At 45.2% G+C, this 24,140-nt stretch overlaps 1 protein-coding gene across 2 annotated transcripts in view; it reads right to left on the bottom strand.

The window, feature by feature from the left end:
• The window catches only part of NUP62CL (nucleoporin 62 C-terminal like), a 724,508-nt gene that overhangs the window by 172,208 nt on the left and 528,160 nt on the right, over positions 1-24,140 (bottom strand). For both annotated transcript variants that reach the window (XM_069613059.1, XM_069613058.1), the window contains exons 10-11: positions 10,389-10,523; positions 9,606-9,717 (exon numbers count right to left, since the gene is read on the bottom strand). In XM_069613059.1, the coding sequence (XP_069469160.1) occupies positions 9,606-9,717; positions 10,389-10,523 (247 nt within the window). The remainder of the gene's footprint in view (positions 1-9,605; positions 9,718-10,388; positions 10,524-24,140) is intronic.

Genomic DNA, 24,140 nt, shown 5'->3' with positions numbered 1-24,140 from the left:
AAATTTAGGTAACCAACTGTTAGGCCCAATCCCCAAAGACTGTTTTTACAGTGATAGCAACGATGACAACACCAGACAGGATCTTCACCTGGCATGGGGGGATTTTTCTGGTGTACTCTTCCTGCCCTTATGGTAAGGAAGATGTGACCTGTGACTTCAGGAGGGATGAGGTGATCTTTCAAGTCCACGAGGACTGCCTTCCCCACCTGAAGCCATCAGTCCAAATCAGCACCCCGACCAGGGACTTCTCCACCCAGCTGGAGGAGGCCGCTGAGATAGCCAAACCGGAAGTCTTTCCAGGCTTCAGGCAGATGGTTGAAGAGAGTGTCAACCTAGCTGATGCCTGTGAGACTCTGGAGCAAAAGCAAAAATTGAAACATGTTTTCTTAGATTTTCAAGATCTTTTTGCGGTGGACTCATAGGCCTGTGGTCGCACCGACATCCACACAACAATTCCCATGGACCCTGGCATGACTCCAGTGTTTGTGAAGCAATATCGCTTACCTCTCGCATCAACGGAGCCCCTTACTGAAATAATTAAGAACCTTGAGTCCCATGGGATAATTCGTCCAGTCCACAGCACCTTCAATAATCCGGTTCTGGGGATTTTTAAACCAAACGGCCAGTGGAGACTCTGTGCCGACCTAAGGGAGCTCAACAAACAGGTCCATACTTCCCGATGGCCTCTTCCCTACATTGACCAAGGGCTGGCCCAGATCCAGGGGTCACAGGAATTCATTGCCATTGACCTGACCAATGGGTACTGGACTAACTTTCAGTTGGGAGGGCATATACAAGCTGGCCTTAACCTTCGGGGGCAGCGGTATATTTGGACTCGGACTCCATTCGGATACATCAACTCCGGCAATGAATTTAACATCTTTCTACACAAGGCCACGCCCGACTTGGGCGAATGGGGTAACCTGGCCTATGTAGATGATGTTCTTGTCAAAAGCTCAACTGTGGAGGAACACCTAGCAGAGTTCGTTATGTCCTGACACAGTTGAGGGCTGCCGGAGCAAAACTCTCCTTTCAGAAGGCACAGTGGAGCAGAACCCGTGTCAATTTCTTGGGGCATGAGATAACTCCTCAGGGTCTCTGTCCCCAGGAAAAGAAAGTTGAAGCCCTCCAGAAAATAAAATACCCCACAACTCTGCAGGAACTAAGGAGCCTCCTTGGACTAACTATGCAGAGATCACAGTACCCCTGATCCATCTTTTGAAGGGGCACGTGGTCAAGTGGGAGTGGGGTCCAGAACAAGCCGAGGAAGTAAGCCAACTCAAAAGAAGCCTCTCACAAGCGCCTTGCCTAGCTTACCCTGTCAAAAACAAGGTGTTCTTCTTGGAGACTGGGTTCTCAAACACATGCTTGACTGCAGTATTATATCAAAAGCATGACAAAGTCAATAAAGTAATCGCCTATGCGAATAAGACTTTATCCTCTGTGGAGGAAAAATTCAACGATTGTGAGAAGGCACTCCTGGCAACGGTGTGGGCATTGAAGAATTACCGCCCGTTCATCCAGGAGGACTTGCATGATTGTGCCAGAGAAAACTGTCTCGAGGACGAAGGCCTTAAAATCAAGGACAACATGGAGGCGTACCTTAATTCCCCACAAAAAATTTATGAAGAAGACCAGTGTGAGGGAATGCCCACTGTCTATGTGGATGGGTGTTCCTACCATGTTGACAACAACGGGGAAAAGGAACTTGTGGCCGGCGTAGGGAATGCATGGGTGAATGATGTCCCAGAACCCTCAGCTGGGTACTAAATCGGTCCCCGAAGAAGTCAAGTGGCAGAGCTGATGGCTGTGCATCAAGCCATCCTCACTGCTGTACAACACCAACTCCACAAACTGGTCATAATCACTGATTCAGATTATGTACGGAACGGGTTCGTGGAGCACCTGGTTAATTGGAAAACCAGAGGCATGCTACATGCTAATAATAAACCATTGAAACATGGAAAATTAATACAAAATATTGATGATCTGGTCACCTCGAATGGGATGAACATCTACTAGAAAAAGATCAAGGGTCATTCTAAAGTAGAGGGACCAGACAAAAGTGGAAATGACCTAGCTGATCAGCTGGCCAAAACCGGAGCCATCCAAGAGGGATCTACTTGAGATCGAATCCCTGCTGGGGGAAATCCAGGTCACTGTTATCACTAGGTCCCAGACAAATGCTCACAATGAACTCTCAACTGCACAAAGGATTAAGGAGACCCCAGATGCTGATTTGATTACAGCTCAAAAAAAGGATCCAATAATTAGTAAGTTTTATCAACACATTGAGGACCTTGAGAACTTCCCCTGACGTATACCGATTACATAGGGAAAGAGGACCTCAGAGTGTTGATGAAATGTCCAAAAATATTCAGAATCCAAGACGGTTTGCTGGTAAGGAGATCCATAGCTGACCATGACCAGGGGGTGGTCCCCAACTCATGCCTGATGCTAAGTCACGCCCATGATGTGGCCACAGCCGGTCATCGGGGGTTTCATACGACACTAGAAATCTTGCGAGTGGTTGCATACTGGCCACACATGGGGCAGGACCTCCACCAATACTTGAAGGGGTGTCTTGTGTGTGCGCAATTTCAGCCAACATCACTCTCACACCGTGCTCCCCTTCAAAAGAGGGGGATGGCACTGCCTTGGTGAGATTTACAAGTCGATTTCATTGGGCCCGTGATTCGCTCCTCTAGGGGGAACAAGCACATGTTGACCGTAACATGCTTGTTCACTAAATGGGTGGAATGTCTCCCAGCCCCAAATGGCAAGGCAGAAACAGCAGCTGCCCTGATGATCAATCACATCTTCTCGTGTTTTGCACTACCCCAAAGGATTGAGTCAGACCGAGGTAGTCACTTCACCAGCGAAGTGATGAAAAAGAGGTGGGAGATACTTGCATTTCCTACCGGCCAGCCTCTAGTGGTGAAGTTAAGAGATACAACAAGACTATTGTGAGCATATTAAAAAAGTTTGTGGCAGATTCTGGGCCAAGTTGGGACATTCGATTACCCCTTGTCCTGATGGCCACCAGATCTACCCCTTCTTCTGCAACAAAAATGTCTCCGTTGAGCTGATGACTGGACAAAGGGTGGTGCTAGCCCAGCATCTGCTCTACAGAACCCAAGAGCAGACCTTGATAAATGCCTCCACAACTTGTATGTTGAGAATATGAGAAAACACCTTCAACATGCTTTTGCCTATGCTCAGTGGAATCTAGAAAGATCTGCAGATAGTATGAAGACCCACTATGACCTTAAGACAACTAAAAAAGAATATCAAGTAGGAGACCGGGTCTACTTGTACAATTTCCAAAGGAACCAAGCCAAACAGCGCATATTTCTCCCAAGTTGGCAGGGTCCTTTTGAAATTGTAGACAGAATCTCACCAGTCGAAAATCTGCATCCCCATGGGCAGTTTGGCAGAAGGGGAAGACAAGTGGGTCCACATAAACCAGCTGAACAGTTGCCATCCCAGGTATACTTTGCGGCAAATAGAGGAAATAACCGGAAACCCAGAGGGGGACATTCCGGACACCTAAAAGAATCCAACTGTTAAAACAATTCCACCTGTTAAAACCATTATTAAATACAGTGGGGAATATTGTAAATTATATTCAATGTATGAATCTGCCCCACTACATGAATACTAGTGGGGAAATTTCCATAACCATGCTCTGCTCTGTCTCATAGCATTGGAACCAAGAATTTCTAAGTACCAAGTAGGACCACTCAGGGACTGGGAGGAAAGACCCAAGGAGCCCGGAGTATCGCTCCATACTCCCATCCTGAACCAGCAAGGAGAACATGTTGATCCAGCACTGATGGGAGAAACAGATGACTTTCTCTACCTGGACCAAAGAAAGAAAGAACATCCCAATCTCCCGACTTCCCCTTGACGGGCGGTCAAACTCAAGTCATGAGGGGGGGGGGGGGCTCTGTGGGATGTTTTGACCCCCTTTTGCTCTGCAATGCGGCATCACTTTGTTCTGATGGTGCCAAAAATAGTAAAATGGCTGCAAAACCCTTGTGCGCGCCAAAACCTCTGAAAATCGCGCTTTGCAAAGCACAAAAAGATGGCTGCCCAATCTGCCATGCATGTTGTCAGTGGTTGAACAGAGACCTCACTTCTGAAACATGTCTCTGGGCTCCACAACATGTGAAAATGGAGCACAGACGGACAAAGCAGTGCCTTGCTAAAGGAAACCCCAAAATCTTGCTTTAAATCACTGTTTCTTTGTTGCTGAAACTGCAGAATGCCGGTACAAAACACTCTCAAACATCCACAATTCTTGCTAGGTGCTACAATTCACTTAGTGTAAGAAAACATTGTGAACTTACAATGTCCTGAAAAGCTGAAAGCATCAAGGGATTTCCACAGCAAAAGTAGCATGACTGTGAATCTGTCAAAATCTGGGTGCAGTACCCTGGGCCGCCTGAATGACAGCTGTCAATAGCCTGCCTTATTAAACTTTAAACATGTATAAACTGAAATCAAATGTTTGCAATCTAAGAGGCCTGTTATTGAGAGTAACCCATCTTGTAATTGTTTTGATTCCATGGTTTAAAATCTTGAATAAGTATTTAGCTGTGATTTGATCCCACAAGTTTGTTTTATGCTAAGGGAAAATAACAGAAGTAACAATTAAAGTAAGCTGGCTAATGCTTCCAAACTGGAATACCAGCTTTCCTCGCAGAGGCAAGGCCTCTCCTTCCACCAGGAAATCACAACAAAGCGATAATTATAGGGTTTGGGAAGAACCTGGTCTGCAGTGGGGAATGAAACAATGTCAAACTGCAAAGCAGGAAATGCTAGGTGTGAGGACAGTCGTAAAATGGCCTCTGCCAAGAGAATAGGGAGGAGACTGCTTCTGGACTGAAGGGAGACAAAAAGGCGGACCCAAACAGCCATCTGTGGCTGAACATTCAAAAGGAACATTTTGTTTAAAGACTTCCAAGTTACCACTTAAAATTGTCAAAAATACAAAAGTAACAGAATTGTAAATCTAAATTTTGGTTGCACATTTCAAGAGGCGGAAAGATCGTGTGACATGTTCTGGAAAGAAACGTCAAACGGCAGAAAATGTGATTTTACACCAAATGTATTTCTGCTAGAAGTATGAAACTTTATACACTTATGCCCATGTTATACACGCACACCTGCAGAAATTTGCTGATAAATTGGACATTGTGTTCCTGATGAAAAGGGCGAAATTCGGTGAAAAGCAGGCACAAGATCCCACAGCGACGGGGTTTTGAGAAGTAGCGGCTACACAAAATATGTAATATGTATATGCGATTGTTATCCAGGTTGCACATGTGTAAATATGGATTGTGCCAAAAGTAGATTGTGTTCAAGAGGCTAGGGGTGGACTCTAAGCCTCATAAACCCACACCATAAAGGTGACACACTGTTTATCTCCTCCCATCAAGGCAGAGAGGAGACTCTGACCAATCGCCTGTCAAAGGGGCAAATTTAGGCTAAACCAGCACACACACACCCTTTTCATAGAATAAATAGAGACAGCAGAGGGCAGACAAGAGACAGATTCACTCACCATCCCGATGCTGCGGAGCACCCTGCTGCTGAACTTTCCATCTTCCTTGCTCCAGACTCCAGAAACTTGGTAAAGCAGAAAGGCCCACTGCATAGCTGAAACATTTTCAGCTAAGCCTCAAATTCCAGAACCAGAATCCCATAATTCTAAGGGGAACCAAAAGACAGCCGGGCTGCGCTGTACTGCTTGCATGCTGAAAATAAATTCCATCATAACCAAGAAGGGCAGATCCAATCCAATGCCATACTGGAACCAGAGTGCTTTGCAGATCCAATCCAGTCTGGTGCCGTGCGGTGACCAGAGTGCCTTGACGCTGCCCAATCCGATGTGCCCAACAGTCTGTATTAAAACCAGGTCCAGTTCCCTCACCAGAAAGTTGACGGACCAGAATCCTGACGGTTCCGTTTAAAAACATATCTAGTGAGCATCTATAGAAAGAACTGTGTCACTAGCATATGTACTGTCCATAGTCAATCCCCATCTTAAACCCATCCTATCTGGTATTCAGAACCTGTGTTCGAAATGATTTTGAATTGTCTGAACTCTCCATCCAAACTATCCTATCTTCTTCCTGTACTAGTATTGTTAAAACTATCTTGGCGCTGATAATTTTTCATCTGAAGACGGCGAGCTCCTCTGCAGGCAGTCACCATGATCAAGTGGCTGTGTTCCTGTGTGGTATTCGTTTATTCATAGTCATCCTCTAGTGTAAGAAATCCCATTTGTCATTTTAAAAGTGCATTCCTGTTTTCCATTCTTGCGCCTATCTCGAAAAAAAAACAACCTTCACTAAAACGTCCATAACTTCCTCAGTTTTTGTGCTAGAAACAGAATTTCAACTTCTTGTAGCTAACATCCACAGCTTTAAACCGCATCTAAAACCGCATCCCAAATCCTTACAGTTCTCCCGCTATCGCGCAGTGAAAAATTTGCCGCGAATTTTCATTTAGGGAAATTCTGATACGTGTAAAACAGCTTTTGAGTGCTTCCAACTTCAATTTTCAGATTTCAAATTGTTTCTTGGTATTAAATCATTGCTAGTGTTTGTGTGCAACTATCCAAAGTGGCTTCCATAAGAATTATAACAATTTCAGCAATTTAAACCATATTTAGTGTTTTTACCCAGTCCATTCTAAGATAACTTTAAAAGCCAATCTGACAACTTGATAGTCAATTCCGTTTTCTCTTGCGTTTCTCTTGTGTGGGGGAACAGTGGGATTGATATTCTGTTTGAATTCTGCCATTCCTGAAAACCTGTTCTCTCCTCCTATCTCTTTACATTGCCTATTGGGGATTGAGGGGTGTGCAGGGGTAACCTATAACCACAGTGCTATCTGATCTGAACACACACACACACACACAAAAGTATTATTTCTGTGCTGAATTGTTTTGCTCACTATTACTCCTTGTGTATAAAGAGATTATTCTGTGCTACATCACCCCATTGGTGATTATTGTGTATCCATTAAAACATAGTGTGATTAAATTGTAAATGCATAAATAAATATTTTAACTTTGCAAACCAGCCTGATTCCTGGTTCAGTGTTACCCGGGGGGTTCCAGGAGAGGGGCGTGATATGAGTGGTATATCGTTCAGAATAAAGAACTTTTAGACAAAAATAAATAAGGATTTCAGTTGTGCATTACATGCCAGGCGTTGACTTGGGTGAGTGCTGGATTGAAATCACTTACATGCTTATGAGAGAGATATAACATACTGTTGACTTCGACATTGGTAATGCTCATGATATCACTTCAAATGGGGACTGTCCCGATAAGGCAGAATTTCCATTTAATTTGTACACGTTTTCTGGTGTATTTTCTTTCTTGCTGTCGCACAGATTGAATTTTAAGTTACCCTAACCAGTCAGGGATACTCCCCTAATTCATTAGTTCTATTTCAGTACTGAGGTCCTGTGGGGCATGTGTGTATCTTGTTTGCATTGGCATATGTAGTGTCCTGAGGCCGCCACTGTCCATGGCCATTGACCACGTGCTGCAGGCCCCACCACGTCACTAAAATGGTAACTTGGCAGCACTGCTAATGCTGTTGATGCAAGCTGGCGGCTGGTGCAGAGGAATTGGTTACTGCCTAGTTGCATTTTATCCACTGTGTGGGTCACTCCAAGACTGTGCCATAGGCTCAGCTGATGCAGCGACTTTCTCCATTGTGTGCTGCCTGAAAATAGTAGTACATTGTACAGGATGCGGACATACTGGCCCTTTTTTCTTCTGTTATTGAGAGTTTGCAACCAGCGACCAAAACCAACACTACCCAGAACCAATCCCAACAATATAACCTACCTCTGAGCTTGTGAACCTTGGAAGTTCTCTATCGCAATCTTTGTCATGAGACAATTTTCCCTGTGTACTTGGACATGCACACAGATGATGGTCTTCTGAAGATTGCCTTCCGGGGGCAGCATGCATACCCCCTTGCAATAGCCCCTTAACAGCAATGTTCTTCCATAGTGCCGGTGTCTTTTCACTGCACGTATTCCTCCTCTTGCTGTTTGTAGTGTAACCAGGACTTGAGACTCATCTGTCAGGGCCTCGACTCTCCAGTTGTCCAGCTGCCTTAGTTTTCAGCTCAGAAACCTGCAAGTGCTACTTAGCTGTCATGACACTGTAGAAGCAACTTTGATTATTGTACTTGGCCCATTATAATCTATAGAGAGACGTTCCTAACTATTTAAAAAACTTCTCATAAATAAAAACAATGACTTATCTGTGAATGTTTGGAACACTGGGTCAGAGACTCGAGTTGAAAGTTATCTTGAATTTGAATTTAGGGCCTTTCAATTTTTAAGGCTGTCTTATAGTTTAACACTTGTCATACCACTTTAAACTGTGACTAAGTGCTTACTATTGTATCAATATTTTCTACATTGTAATTTGTGTTTAAAGTACAAGTTGCGCCCCTTTTTGGCACCTTCACTTTTTTATAACTAGATTTGTATTTTGCTTACCTTTTGTGGATGTGTTCGTGCCTTCGTGCCTTGATCTCCTAAGAGTGAAGCCAGGCCGCTCTGCCACCTTTCCCAGTAAGAGTTTGGGTGAACTTAGTGGGAAGTCCTGCACTCACTACAGGTTGGTCTCCCAGAACCACAGAGAGAAATTTGAAAAAGCCTAATGCAGCTTTCTAAGAGAATGGCTTCTCTGTTTTAGGTTTTTCGACTATGCTAGACCCATAGCATTTTTGAATTCCATGTATTCACTTAGGCCTGCTACTTCTTAACTGGAAAATCATAAATCCCACTGAAATAAATTGCACAAAAAGAATGGTTAGCAAACACCTTCTGATGCTTAATCTATCCATAATACCTTTTAAAGATTGTGCCATGAAGACGCAACAGAAAATTTCATAAGGTAAACATTTTCTTCTGACAAAATCTCAATGTTTGTTCATATTCTTGACAAATACAGTATTTTGATACTTTACACATCTAAAATGACATTCCTTAGTACAAGTACTTTGATAATAAATCTGCTCCATAGATAACAGTAAATCGCTGCAGAGACCAGGGCCTAACTCCTGGAGATCATTTCTTGCCCACTTCTTAAAACAAGGTGATACACACTCCACTCAACAGCTACTGCTGGCCATGAATCATTCACAGATGACTCTGGTACATTAAATTTAAAAACAAGTAAGACATTGTGAGCTATGAGTATATTGGCAAGCCAAGAGATGAAGGCAACTCAAACTTAATTCACACAATGATAGTTTAAGTGAGATTCAGTGGCACTAAAAAGAAAAGGGACTGAACAAATTGGCAATATTTATCATTGGCATGAGCTCTCCAGAATTTAGAATTAACCAGATGATGCTTTATGGCAGTGGAACAAATGCAACAGGCTGTATACTGGAATGCTAATACTGCAGCACAGATCAGAAGGAGAACCGGGTCACTTAGAAAATGTATCTATGTACTGAAGGTCGGTAAAAAGATACAATCGAAAACAAAATCGAAAAACAATCCCTTGTAAAAAGGTCCTTATGCAAGACAAACACACAAGGTGATGGTATACTTACTGGGTCGCTTGTGTCTGCTGGACCTCCAGAAGTATTCAGATGTTCGATGATGTCCTTAAGATCCTGGGCCATACGCTTAAGTTGAGCATCAATGTTTTCTGCCAACTTGTAACTGTTTAAAAGAGAATTTTGTCAAAAAAGACCTTTGCAGCAGACTGACAATCTAATATTTTCTTCACTTGTGCATTCCAATTCTTTAGTGGTCTGTTTAGCTACCACTATGGGCTCAGAAACCAAAGGCGTAATGGCACAATTAGTAACCGCCTTAATGGAGGCGTACTGCACACAAGGCACATCACAGGGAAATAAGCTTTATATTTTGGAATACGAACAGGAGCTTCAATGACAAAAATGTGGTTTTAAACATACAATTAAAAGGCATCTTTATAAGTTCTGGAATTATTGGCAACTCACCATCAACATTGGTTTGAAAAATATTTTTGCCAAAGGGATGATGTACCGTTTCAAAAGTGGTAGTGTAAAAAGAAAACAAAGTAGTAGTGGTGATGGGGCCAATATGGCATGTCTGTTCGAAATGCGTATACACTGTATGTATACAATCTTAATGTCAAACAAATGAGTAAATGATGCAGAGGAAGTTGAGACAGGCAGTACCAAAATAATGCTTTAATATTTTACTCCTAAACTTTTCTCTTTTTAACCAGGTGTTTTGGAAATAGTATGAGAAGGGGGAACGTAAAATGAAAGGGCTCCACTACTTATGTGGAACATTGAAAGCAAAGGCCCCAGAAACACATAATCAATGATGTTACTTTTCCTTACGTTTTCTCCCGCTCCTCATCTGCATGTTGCAGGTAGATTGTCCCACTTTGCTCCTTTACAGACTCCTCAAGAGGGTTTAAAAGGTCTTCAAGTTCTTTCTGCTGAGAAAGAATAAAGTCGAGCTCCTGGTCCAACCTGAATAAAGCCACAGTAGGATGACAAATAGAAAACAATTTTAGTACCCACACTATGAATTAGAACACGTCAACTATCAAGATGGCACACATGGAATTGGTTAAACATGAGAATTTCTAAATATTTTGTGTGGAGCAAAATGAAACAGGTTGACGGATTTAGTTATAGAAATATATTTCGATGGATACGTAATGGACAAGGAATGAAGTTGCAATTTTGCTAACCCGCTGATCTCTTTGCAGTTAAACCAGGAGACTATTCTCTGAAAAAAGGGGTGTCCCTGCTCACCAATTTAAAGAGCCAATTGAACTAATCAGTGTATAAGAAAAATTCTAGGTCTTCGGAGATGCTAACAAGTAAAGGTCTGATGGAGTGACAGACACTTGTTGCACACTGCACAGAATGTACCAATAAATATGACATTCAATAAATGTAAGTTCACAAAGCATTCACTACATACGAATCACCAAACGGTTTTTGAGAAGAAAAAAGATTCATAAACAAAATGTTTCCATAAACATAACATCTCATTCCATGTGCTTCAATTGAAATTATGTAAAACAGAGCAGAAATGGTTGCTGGGTTTAGATGACCAGTCAGACAATGACATCGTCCAACGCGTTTCGTGTTCACCAACTCTTCATCTAGAATACAAACACGAAATATATAGAGTTCTACAATTTCACCTAAATATCACGATTAGGACTATTTTACAAATCCAATTGACTGACGCTATGCTACATGGGTGTAAATTACAATAAAAATAAATGTCACCAAAACAAAAATGCACTGAAGGAAAATGGTGTATAGCAACAAAAAAAATTCAACCAAGACAAAATCTAACGGCAATCTTACCTATTAACTTAAAACCATGTAACCTTGAAGCAGCAGGCATCAGTCAACCGGCTACCACTGCAGAGCCGGTTTAAATAACGCAGAAAAATGGTGCCAAATGAAACTACAAAGACATGTAAATAAAAAAAAAACTATTTTGTAGAGTTTGAGCCTATTTATTCTATGATGCATTACTTGGCGTAATCGTATTTATGATGCTTGTATCTGCTTAGATTCACATGCTACGCTTAGGCCGATTATCTAGTGGTAGCCTCAGAGTATTACATTATTTGTTTTCGAAACTCGAAAAGGGATGTGTTAGGCAAAGTCTATATGCAGTACCCTCTGGGAACACTACAAACAACTCTGACTACAGGTATAGGAAGCCCAACCTTTGGTATAAGCTTGTACTACACAGTTTTGGTAGCGTGTTGAGCAGCGATGCTCATCTCAAGAGGAGTCAATGCGATCTGTAATGGAGTTACACAGAGATTTACAGTTACAGGTATTCAAATAAACTTTTACACTCAATGTTTCTTGAATAAACAATTATTGATTTATGTATCAGTCAGTTAGAATAAGCCTTCTTCAGAAGCGAGCAATATAACAGTAACACTCAAATACACTTCATTTAATACACACTCTTAATATCACTAAATCAGTAGATACCCTTTTGGGATGGCCCCAGACACTACCTACACCCTCAGGTGACTTCAATTACTAGGGTGCTGGGGACATTTATATATCACTGTTGCATTTAGAATCATGGAGCTAGATGTCAAAAGAAAATATTATTTAGAAGATGCAAGAGACCACAAATATTCTTTAGCAGGCAATTACTTTTAGATCCTCCCAGAAAGAGTAATTCAATACAATAGGCTAAGCCAAAGTCAATGGGCCAAAGTCTTATATGGGATGAAGCACCTCTGGTAGGTAAATGGAAAAGTCTTTGCACAATGTTTTTGAAGTCTTTGAAGAAAAGAAGAATCAAATGTTGGGACACAAGCTGATTAGACTTGTGAGTAGTAGAAGATGCAATCAACTCTACAGCAAGAGGTAAGTTCTCTCAGACTTTGTACAGTACCTTTAAAGATGAAAAAAAGATGCAGCAGAAGACTCCTGTTCCTGTGCAGCTCTGCAGGTCTCACTGTTCCTGAGCCTCAAACGTGGGGACAAGAGGGAGGAAGTTGGGGGGACTCCTTCAATGCACTGGGATGGTCAAAATTCGCAACCGGCAAACTTCACTTTCAGTGGCTGTTCAGTGTTTCAGCTCCTCGTCTTCTACTGCAAATAGCAACACTGCGGTTCCTGGCTGTCGTGATGGACTTTCCCTGCATCTGGGGTCCCACACTCTGTTGAGGGGGCTCAGGCTCAGTTAGTCCTGCTTCCTGGAAGTCCAGAGGATCTTCCTGGAGCTCTTGGCCAGCTTAAAAGCAACGTACACAATCTGGTGTTCCTCTCCCTGGCTTTACAGTTTCCAGCAGCAACTCTGTCGAAATTCAACTAGCTCCGAGATGGATGTCCAGGTGGCTTACTTTGCAGTTAATTGGTACCACCAACACAAGGGGAGAAGTCGTCCTTGCAGGGGCTTCTCTGTCGATGCAAACTTGCCATTTCGGCACTACAGCAAGGCTTCACCGGGCAAACCAATGGTCCAGGAGTTGCAGCAGGCAACCTCTTCAAGTTCTTCTTCGGTTCCTTCGTCCAGTGGTCGACTCTGCCTTCCAAGCCAAAAGACTAGCCTTTTATTCAGTTCTCTCCCATTAATTCCAGTCTAACAGTCACTCACCCAACAGGGTTGTTGTCCTTGCTGGAGAGACAGCCGGCCAATCGATCACAGAGTGCGTTTGGGTCTCCTAAGAGACTAAGCACAGGGAGTTTAGGGCATCTCCCTCACTTCCCGCCTAACCCAGACACCCTGGAGCCAGAGGTGGGCTTCACTTGTGAATCCCGCCAAAGGCAAAACAAACTATGGGACCAAACCTGGTTTGGCACACAGAGTAAAATCTCAAGAAGGACCTTTCCACAAAGAAATGGCAAGAAAAGACCGGGCCATTTCGACAAAAATGGCACCCTTGGGTGCTTTACTGCAGCTGCGAACGCAGCCCGCGGAAAATGCACACCATGGTAGTTGAAACGAAACCACTGCCACCAGCCATTCAGTGTGAAAAAGGTAACATACAAAATATTACAAGAGAAGCTAGACAAAGGGGATACTCGGTAAACCTTCCAACACCCTATTGTAAGGTAGTGTGTGCTAGGTCTAGAAAGTTACAAATGTAGGTAAAGTCAATTTCACTTTACTGCTCTTGGAAACAGTAGTTTAACCATGAGAAGGTATTTAAACCTTGGGAAATCTGAAAGACTTACCTGGGCCACTGCACTGAGAGTGCTGTGTGACACAATGTAAAATATGATGCCTATGTAGTTTGTCAGACTCCATTACCAAAAGAAACCGTGTACAAAATCACATTAAAATACATGAGTGTGGGGAAAAAAGGGTCACACTCTCTTCAGGTAAAAAAAAAATCAAGTCCTCAAAATCCAGCAAAGTTGCTGGGGGGTCTCTAAGGTGGAGGGAATTAGCACATTTCTGAGAATTCTCCCTAACAGGATGTCAACAGGGCATGTCAGTAATACTATCCCTAGTGTGACATCCACTGTACCAAGGTCCTTCAGCATCAAGGATTGGTTTGTTTCTGACATGGGTTAGTATGAAGTGTAGTGTGACCACAGATGTAATAAAGCAGAAAAGAAGTGATAAAGCCAGAAAGCCATCTAAGCACCATATACTCCAAGAAGGAAGGAAGGAAGGGTGGGCACATGTGAATCCAAGCATCAGAAGAACAACTGTTAACGTTCTTTCGACTGGATGTTCCTCCAATGTATTCCTCATTTATGATATGTAATGTCCACAGCTGTGCTGCTTCGGAATTTTTTTCGCCAGAGGTCGCCCTGCGTCGATGGCGTCTGGCTGATATCACTCAAAGGCCTCTGTCACCGGATGTTATAAGCAGCACGCAAAGCACCCGTAGCCTCAGTTCATGTTTTTTCCCCCGTCACAACATGTGGCACACCTGCCCATAATAAAGCATTGACTGCACTTAACCTTGCTGGAACGAACGCTGTAATGACATGGAACATTTGAGAGGGGTAGGCTGGGAGGACAATGAGGAATATGTTGGAGGAACATCCAGTCGAAAGAATGTTACCAGTTGGTAAGTAACTTGTTCTTCGAATGGATTGTGTCCTCCAACTTATTCCTCATCTATGACAGACTCCCAAAGCAGTATCCATGAGTGGAGGAGGGAGAAGAATTTAGACATACCCAATTAAATGGCAGAGCAAGCACCGCCTTACCATCCGGAGCATGGGCAGTATCCAGGGAATAATGCTTAACAAACGTGTGTATGGAAGACCAAGTTGCAGCATCACAGATGCTCTTTACCGGTACACCGCTCTGCAGGGCTGTTGATGTAGCCATGCCCCTGTTGGAATGAGCCTGCAAGCCCTAAGGAGGATCCTTGCCAGCAACCTGTAGCATTCTGAAATAGTGAGGATGATCCACCTAGACAAGGTCTGCTTAGAAACAGCCTGGCCCATTCAGTGTCCAGTATACCCCACAAAGAGCTGGTCGTCCACTCTGAACCTGAACATTTTAGAAAGATAAAAGCTCAATGCCCTCCTAGGAGTCTTTCCTCGTCCTTACTAGGATGCGGAGGAGGATAGCAGGCTTAATGAAATTCTGACACTACCCTAGGTAGGAAGGAAGGAAGGACGGACGGACGGACGGACGTGCTCTCAATACAACCCTGTCTTTGTGGAACAAAGTAAAGGGTGGCTTAGAAGAAAGTGCCTGCAACTCGGTCACTCTACGAGCAGAGGTAACTGCAACCAAGAATACAGTCTTAAATGTCAACAATCTCAACCGACAAGAGTGCAAAGGTTCAAATGGAGCACCCATCAAAAACTTTAAGACCAAATTAAGGTCCCAGACCGGCACCTGAAAAGGCGACGGCGAGAACACATTTGTGAGCCCTATCAGAAACTGAGTGATCAGTGGAGTCTTAAAATAGGAGCATTCCTCAGATGAGTGCTTAAAAATAGAAAGCGCTGCCAGGTAACCTTTAATGGTTCCCACTTGAAGGCCCCTGTGGGCAAAAGAAAGTAAGAAGGAGAGTACTGCCGGAATTGAGCACTGAACAGGATCAATATTCTTTCCTCTGCACCAGTCGCAAAACTTAAGCCAACAGCAACGGTACAGGGACTTTGTTGCTGGCTGCAAGCAACACCTCCATCATGTCATCCGGGAGGTCCCAATCCTTATATCCCAACTGTTCAGGAACCATGCGTGAAGGTTGAGTCTCTTGACCTCTGGATGCGACCTTACTCTCGTGAGAGAAGATCTTTGGGGAAGACGCATTGGAGGACAGTTGGACATGTCTAGAAGGTTCAGGGTACCACGCTCTCCTGGCCCAATCCGGCGCAATGAGGATCATACGGGACCCGAACCGTCGTAACCTCCTGAGAACTTGAGGAATGACTGTGATCGGAGGAAACACGTACAGAAGCGGGCACAACCAATCCATGATGAACGCATCTCCTAGAGCTCCTCGAGCAGTACCTGTCGCACTTCCGGTTGGCACCGGTCGCCAACAGGTCCACCTGCAGGGTTCCCCAGAGGATCTCCTGAAGGACTTCCTGAGCTAGTTCCCACTTGTGGGATACTGCGCTCTGCCTGCTCAGAGTGTCCACCGCCATATTCCCCTCTCCGGCCAGATGAACCGCCGCTAGGGAGATTCCTTCTTGAATTGCCCAGAACCAGAGCCGCGTTGCCTCCCTGCACGGAAGGAGTGACCCTACACGTCCTCTCTTGTTGAGGTAATGCATGGCCGTGTTGTCAGTCATGATCAGGACATTCTTTCCCCATACAGATGGCAGGAAAGCCTTCAGTGGTAGCCAGATTGCTCTCAGCTCCAAAACATTGATGTGTAGTTTGGACTCCGATGGAGAACAACGACCGCTGATGGTCAGATTGTTGGCATGAGCACCCCACACCGTGAGGCAATTGTCCTGTCACTACAGTTACCTCCGGCCACGGTTGCCAAAAAGGCTCCCTTTCATGAGATTTTCCTCGCTGGCCCACCACAGAAGATCCTGGGAGACCTTGACGGGAACATGAAGGAGATCCGACATCTTGCCTGAGAACTGGGACCACTGAGTCCAAAGAGCCCACTGAAGGGATCGCATTCTCAGCCGGGCCTCCGGTACCAGAGACATGCAGGATGCCATGAGGCCAAGCAACCTTAGGAATTCGAAAGCTGGAAGACTCTGGGCTTGTTGAAACTTGGAGACCATCTGAAGAATGTGTTGAGCCATCACCTTGGGTGGCGAGCACATCCCCAAGGACGTGTCCAACACAGCCCCGAAGTACTGGAGCTGTTAGGAAGGTGTCATATGCGACTTCATGAAATTGAGGGAGAAGCCCAGTTTGTGAAGGGAGTGGCAGGTGACGCTGAGATGATCCAAGGCTTGTTCGGAAGAACACGCCCTGATCAGCCAATCGTCCGGGTAGGGGTGGACGTGAATCCCCACCCCCCTGAGATACATTGCCACCACCACCATGAGCTTGGTGAAGACCCTCGGGTGGCGGTCAACCCAAATGGTAGCACCTGAAACTGATAGTGCAAGCCGCCAACTGCGAACCTCAGGTATTTTCTGTGCTTGAGATGGATCGGCACATGAAAATAAGCATCCTGCAGGTCCAATAACACCAACCAATCCTGAAGTTGGAGGGCCTGAAGGATCTGAGAAAGAATGACCATCTTGAACTCACCCTTCCTGAGGAACTTGTTCAAGTATCCGCCACAGACACTGGTTCTATAGCGCCTTTCTCCAGCAGGGTCAAAATCTCCTGCACAAGGAGCCAATCCGGAAGCCTCAAAGAGTGCTTCCCTCGTGGATTGTCGCTAGGCCGTCGGAGAAAAGGAAAGCAGTGACCGTGGGCAATTGCATCCAGAGCCCATGCATCTGAAGTAATGTCTTGCCACTCTTCTAGATGCTGAGACAGCCTACCCCCTACCGGTGAACAATGAGACAAGGCCTCAGAGCGATTTTGAAAGAGCAGCAGCAGCGCTTGATGGTAAAGAGGCTGCTGCTTGAGCGGCCTTGGCACCTCTACCTCATCCCACCACGAGGAAACTTACATTGGCCTCTCTGACTGGCCATCCTTCTCGCCCTTCCAAATGTGCAGTAGTAGTGAAAGGAAGCCCTCCATTGCCGTCCCCTAGGATGAAAAGGCAGAGGTTGTCGAACAGCTGCGCGCAAAGATTTGGCAGAGGCTTTGGCGGTCTGAAACCTTGCAAGGCTCTCGTCAGCCTTGAGCCAAACAGATGCAATCCGTCAAAGGGCATGTTGAAAAGACAAGCTTGCAGATCTGGTGCAAACCCTGACTTCTGAAACCACGCAAATCTGTGCGTTGTTTCTAAATCTACCTGCCTCTACTCTCCGTCCTCTGCAACTAATCCAGAACAGGACTGCAAGACTTGTCCTTGGCCTCAAGCCCTGGGATCGTATCTCTCCAGCTCTGAAATCTCTCCACTGACTTCCAGTGGATGCAAGGATTAAATTCAAAACCCTCTGCATTGTCCACAAGGCTTTCTGGGGCCTGGGTCCAAAATACCTTCACAGCTATCCCTCCGCAAATACCTCCCCTCTCGAGCTCTTCGCTCCTCCAACTCACTCAGGGTCAGTCGTTTTTCTAAGAAACAAGCTGGGGGTAGATCTCTGTCTTCGGCTGGGGCCTCCCTCTGGAACAGCCTCCCTGCCACTCTAAAACTTGAGAACCATCTCCCGTTCCGGAAGCACCTCAAGACCCTCCTCTTTTCTTCTGCTTTCGCTGCCCCTCTCCCCTGCTGATCTCTTCTCTCTTGGCACCGTGCACCTGGCCACCCTCTGTCTTTTGGGCCCAGGTACCTGCTCATCCTGCCACCCTCCCGCACTGCCTCCGTGCCACCCCTTGCACTGGGGTCTGTATCTGTACCCATGCAGCCCCCCTTTTTCTTCCTGCACTTATCGGACCTACCCTGTCTGCTGCCTTAAACCTAGCGCTTGCAAATTGCTGGCTGCATTACCACTGTTTGTTGCCTTTATTATTTATTTATTTATTGTTATTTATCTGTTTCTTCTCTGCTTCGCACTTTCCACCTCTCCCCTCTTCCATGCACTTTTCCTCTCCCCCCTCTCCCATGCACTTGCGCGTTCTCAATGTCACTGGGCCTAGTAAGATCGCTGTTTTGTTCTCCCCTGTTCCCCCCCCTTGCCTTGTCGCGCTCTGAAACACTTGTGTACGAGCGCGATAGAAATAAAATATCAATCAATCATCACGGTGCTCGTGGCCATGGACCTGCTGAAACTATCTGCAGTGTCCAACCCAGACTGAAGGGATTCACACATGGCATCCTTGCCATCTTTTACAATGGCAAGAAAGCCATTCCTTTCTTCCCCTTCGGGAATATGCTCAGCCACTAAAGAGATGCAATTCCACAGAGTGTGCAAAAACTTTGCTAGGGCACAGGTGGAGTTGGCCGACTTCAACGTCATACTCCCCGCAGAAAATACCTTGTGTGCCTATCCATCCATGCGTTTATTATCCCTGTCAGGAGGGATGGTAGGGTACGATGCCTGCTTCGAGGTGGCCATAGCTGCCTGAACCACCAAACTCTCCGAAGTGGGGTGTGTGGACAGGTAGCTGCGATCACTACAGGATGGGCGGTATTTCTTTGTTAATGATTTATTCAACACCGGAATACTCTCCGGGGTGTTCAAAGTAGCAGCCACCCTTTTTTTGCAATGCCGAATGAAATGGCAACACCAGGTCACTGGAAGGACCCTGATCCAGAATATCTGGAAAATCATCTTGATCAAACTGCACCGAAGGCCTGGCCAAGCTCAGGTACTCCACAACTCAAAATCAATCTCGATAAGAGGAGTCGGCATGATCCCCGGATCCGGCCTACTAAATTCCATCTCAGGGGAAGTATCGAGGCCAATGGCATCATGCAAAGACTGACAGATCCTCCATCCGATCTTCAGAAATGACACTCCGGAACACCAGGAGTCCGACATGGAAGACCGAAAGGCCCAACCTCTTCCTTGGACTTTTCTTTGTCCTCAAATGTCCTGGAGAGACTTAAAGAAGTCCTTCCTTGGAAGAGGAGTACACCTCTTCTCTAACAGCCTTCACAGACTTAGAAGTAGCCTTTCCTCACGGGGGGCGGGTGGTCCACAGTCACAGGGACCGCCACTGGTAAATTCGGCCCAGATGGCGTTGATGGCTGTGATGCTTGAGCCAAAACATGGCGCTGGTGCGCAGTGCATTCTGGGGAACTCAGAGCCATAATGGATATTTATTCCATGCCTCAGTGAAAAGCTGCACTTGCTTTGCTGAAAAACATGTTTTCAACGTTATTCGTTGCTGAGCCTGGTATGCAGGCCTCAGCCAAGGACACTGCGCTGGGAAAGCTGGGATTCACAGGTGCCGGCTGGTACCCGTTTAGAAGGTAAATCCCGTGCCAAGGTTGAAGATGAGTTATGGAGTTGTTTTCTGTGGTGCTTTAGGAGAGGGAAGCGCTTTGCTACTTGTCGGTAGGCCCAGCCGGCAACCAACGGTTACTCATCAATGCGCAAGCGCTAATGCCAGAAGGTTCGAGAAATTGCCCCCCCTTTTGAGGAGGGCGTATATGCGGAGCTCTGGAAAGGTCAGGCGGGAAAAACACAAAGAACTCAGTCGGAGGGGGGATGCCTTGTTCCGACCTTCCTGTAGGCTGTTGTGCTCTCGGCCTGGCCGTTACCGGGGTCTTCCAGCCGCTTCTGGCGAGATGAGGAATTCAGTTACGCCCATGGTGATGTATTCTTTTTAATTCACTATCTTTTCTGTAATATATTTCTGTGTTATCACTTGTTGCTTATGTATGCTTAACTATGAATAAATAGCCGTATAAGTGCTCATTATTCTCCAACTGCGTGTCTGGTTGTGAGTTATTGTTCCGTCTACCTGCGTTCAAAGTACTTGCTCAGCTCTACAAATGTACTGGTGATAAATAACTGTCCATGCACTCTTGGCGAGCAATAGAATGGCGCTGACGGCCTGACCGGGAGCAAAGACCCAGCAGATGCACAGAACGGGCATGGCGCAGACTGCGTCGACACCTTCAAGGGTGTTGAGGATTTCACAGGTTTCGCCAGAGACTAAGACCGCGACCTGGAAAGTCTGTGGTGACCACCCAATGCCTTGTCCGAATGGGGCCTCAAAGGCTCCCGGTGTTTATCATGCCGATCCCCCGGGACAGAAGGCGCATGAGTATCTGGCCGAGACCGTTCCCTGCCAGCTTCATAAGACGGCGCGGACGGAACTGTGCCATGGGATTGAAAGAACTTCAACATCTGCAGCCGGAAAGCATCCCACTACTCCGGGGTTGAGGATTAAGTGGGGCAGGTCACCTTCTTCATGGAGGCGTCGTCCGAAGAGGACGAGGAAGGTGAACGGTGACGTTGGTTCCTGGACCGCCGCGACAAAGAGGACAAGTGGCGCGAACCACTGCTGGACCTGGAGCGCTTGGACTTCTTCCGGCAAGGAGAGTCCCGTCTCGACTAGTCCGTCGAATTGCCATCTGACTTGGATTTATGGGGTTGGGACACCCTTCCTACCTTCAACTTCCCCTTACATTACCGCAAGGCACTAGCAGTCAACGACTGGCACTTCGAGTAGTCGTCCGTCGCGTGGTCCTCGCCCAAGAACCACAGACAAATTCTATGCAGATCCGTAATCGACATCTTGGAGCTGCGGTCCCGACATTTATTGAAGCCAGACTACGGGGTGGAAAAAGAAGACATAATACAGTAACTTGACAGTAACCATGAGGTGCGCCGAGTTTTACGAAGCAAACATGTTTGCGGAAAAAACAGAACTGAGGCTTCGGGCACCGGTCGTGCTACTTATAACATCCGATGCGTCGCCTTCAAGAGACAGCGACCCAACACCATCGACGCAGGGCACCCTCTGACGAATTTGTTTCCAAAGCAGCACAGCTGTGGACATTACATGTCATAGAAGAGGAATACGGTGGAGGACACAATCCATTCAAAATACCATTACGGTGAGTAATGTATCTCTTCTGAGGCTTGTGGCTCTGCTTAGATCACATGCTATGCATAGACTAGCGAGCAGTATCAGGAGAAGGCAGTGGGTTGTGAGAAGGTACGGCAGCAAATAGATATTTTAGCACTGCTTGTCCCACCTTTGAATATGCTTTAGAATGTGTGTCAATGTAGTAATGCTGAGTGAAGGTATGTATGGAACTCCATGTAGCGGTTTTGCAAATGGCATCTAGTGGGACATTTGCAATAAAAGCCAAAGTAGCTCCTGTACCTCTGGCAGAGTGAGCTCTTGGTGTGAAAGGCAGCGTTTTCTTTGATAGGGAGTGTTAGGTAAGAATTTGTAGAGTCCAACTGGTGTGGGGCTTTACAAGACCTCTCTCTTGGTATTAGGTAACCCACCTTTTAATATAGGCCTGTACTACACAAGTTGGTAGTGTGACTGAGCAGCCAGGCTTATCTTAAGAGGGGTAGTGTGAGCTGTACAAGGAAATCAGTAAATACAGGTATCCAAGTAAACGCACACAAAGTTATAGTATAAATATGTATTTATATATACACAAGGATAATTAGACAAAAAAGCAGCAACTAGTAGTAACATTAATCCCAAAGTAAGGATTCAATTTCAACAAGAGCAATAAAGCAGGTGAGCAACTTTTCATATGTTATACATATTCCAGCACATTGAGTGACGTCATTTGAGATCAGTAATACCACTTATTTGTGATCACCATTACAATATTGAGATCTAAGGCGGGAAAAGGTAGAGTTAGATCCGAACATACTTTTTACTTTGAAAAACAGTTACATTCTCCTAGAGGGAAGTAGGCAGTCTTTTATCCCAGAAAGAATAGGGTTCAAAAATTAAAACCTGTAAGTGAACACACACTGCCAAAGCCAATAGGTTCAGAAGGGCGCCTTTAGCCCACCACTTATAACCTAGCCTAAAGTCGTATCTCAACTGCGCACTTATAGCTAATACAGCTCAACTCAATTGGAACTTAACCATACATTTATCTCACCCAACGACAGCCATCATCCTTAATTGCCTTGTCTGTTTGAACTGATCTATAGTAGTACTCACCATAGTCAGTCCTCCCTTGATACCTATGATGGACCCATACACTAATCCGAGAGCGTTCCTTATTTGCTTGACCATGGCGCCTAGCCTCCCTCCGATAGCCCTTATACCACCATCAAGATTCCTACCACCATGTCTTCACATCGAACCTAACAGCCAACAAAGGTTACCACCTCCAGGCATATGCATTGAACCTAAAGCCCCATATTTGACCAAGGCACACCCCTACAACACCACAGCATCACCACATATTATCACTCCTCCTTGTTATACTGACAACCAGCTACATCAACCAACTACACCAATACCACCGTCCCTTTTACCATGCTCCACGGTATTTAGAAATCACAGACTCCGCTCTAGATTCCGAAGGAGATACAATGCCCCCATCTTCAAAGACATTACTGTTGGAACCTGCACTCTAGCCAACCCTGCTATCCTACGCACTGCTTCAGAACATAGCCAGAGGCCTCTTAAGGGTAAAAAGAACATCACACAACCTCTAATTAAAGCTAACCTCATGAACGCCAGATCCCTACCTGCTCACGCACTCGATATTGCTGACTTTATAACAATACATGACCTTGACTTCATCTCTATCACTGAGACTTGGCTTCACACAGCCTCAGGTCCATCTCTTGCTTTCGCTATACCAGACAACTACTCCATCATCCGAACTGACAGAGATCCTAATATTTCTAAAGGAGGAGATATCGCATTAATTTATAAAACCACATTAGGCCTAAGAAACATCAATAACCAACCTTCAACAGAATTACTATCTATCAAACTAACAACCACCTCATCTACATCCACTATTACTATCCACCAAATTTACCGACCACCATTTTAGAAAATATCATCTTACACCTGCTATCCACCAATACTAAAGATAACGTACAAGTCATTAGCCTGGGTGATTTCAACTTAAGACCACAAAAGTTGTACCCTTACAGAACTAGGGTTCACTCACCGTATAACAGAACCTACCCACATTAAAGGCAGAACCCTTTATTGGTTAGCCGACCTAAACTGTAACCGATATCCTATCTAACACACCATGTGCCTGGACTGACCACCACATAATCTTGTTCACTATTAAAGGATCCTCGCCACCTACCCCACAAAATCAAGTACCAGCCATGATGACTAGAAACAATCTGACCATTGAGAAATTAATATCATTACTTCAACCAATCACTTACCCCACCACGACGCCATCAGACCCCACGACACTAGTCGACCTGTACAATCAAACCATTCTCAAGGCTATCAACACAATTGCACCACTTAAACTACGCAAATCTAAACCTCGAGCTCACCTCAACAATTGATACACCCCTCACCTCAAGTCTCCTAGAAAATTGAAAAGAACCTCTGAGGCATTATGGAAGAGCACCCCATCTTTAGTTAATAAGGAGAACTTCACGCAGCTTCTTTCAACTACAAAGTAGCCCTTGTCCAAGCAAAAAAAGAATTATAATGACCGCATAACAAAAGCTAAGTCCAACACTAAGGAACTCTAACATTCAGAAAGAGTTAGAATC

The sequence above is a fragment of the Ambystoma mexicanum genome, chromosome 5p (assembly GCF_040938575.1).
Source record: "Ambystoma mexicanum isolate Mex_15411 chromosome 5p, UKY_AmexF1_1, whole genome shotgun sequence".
NCBI lineage: Eukaryota > Metazoa > Chordata > Amphibia > Caudata > Ambystomatidae > Ambystoma > Ambystoma mexicanum.
Note: the sequence above shows the minus strand (reverse complement) of the source record. Positions and strands in the feature narration are given on the sequence as shown.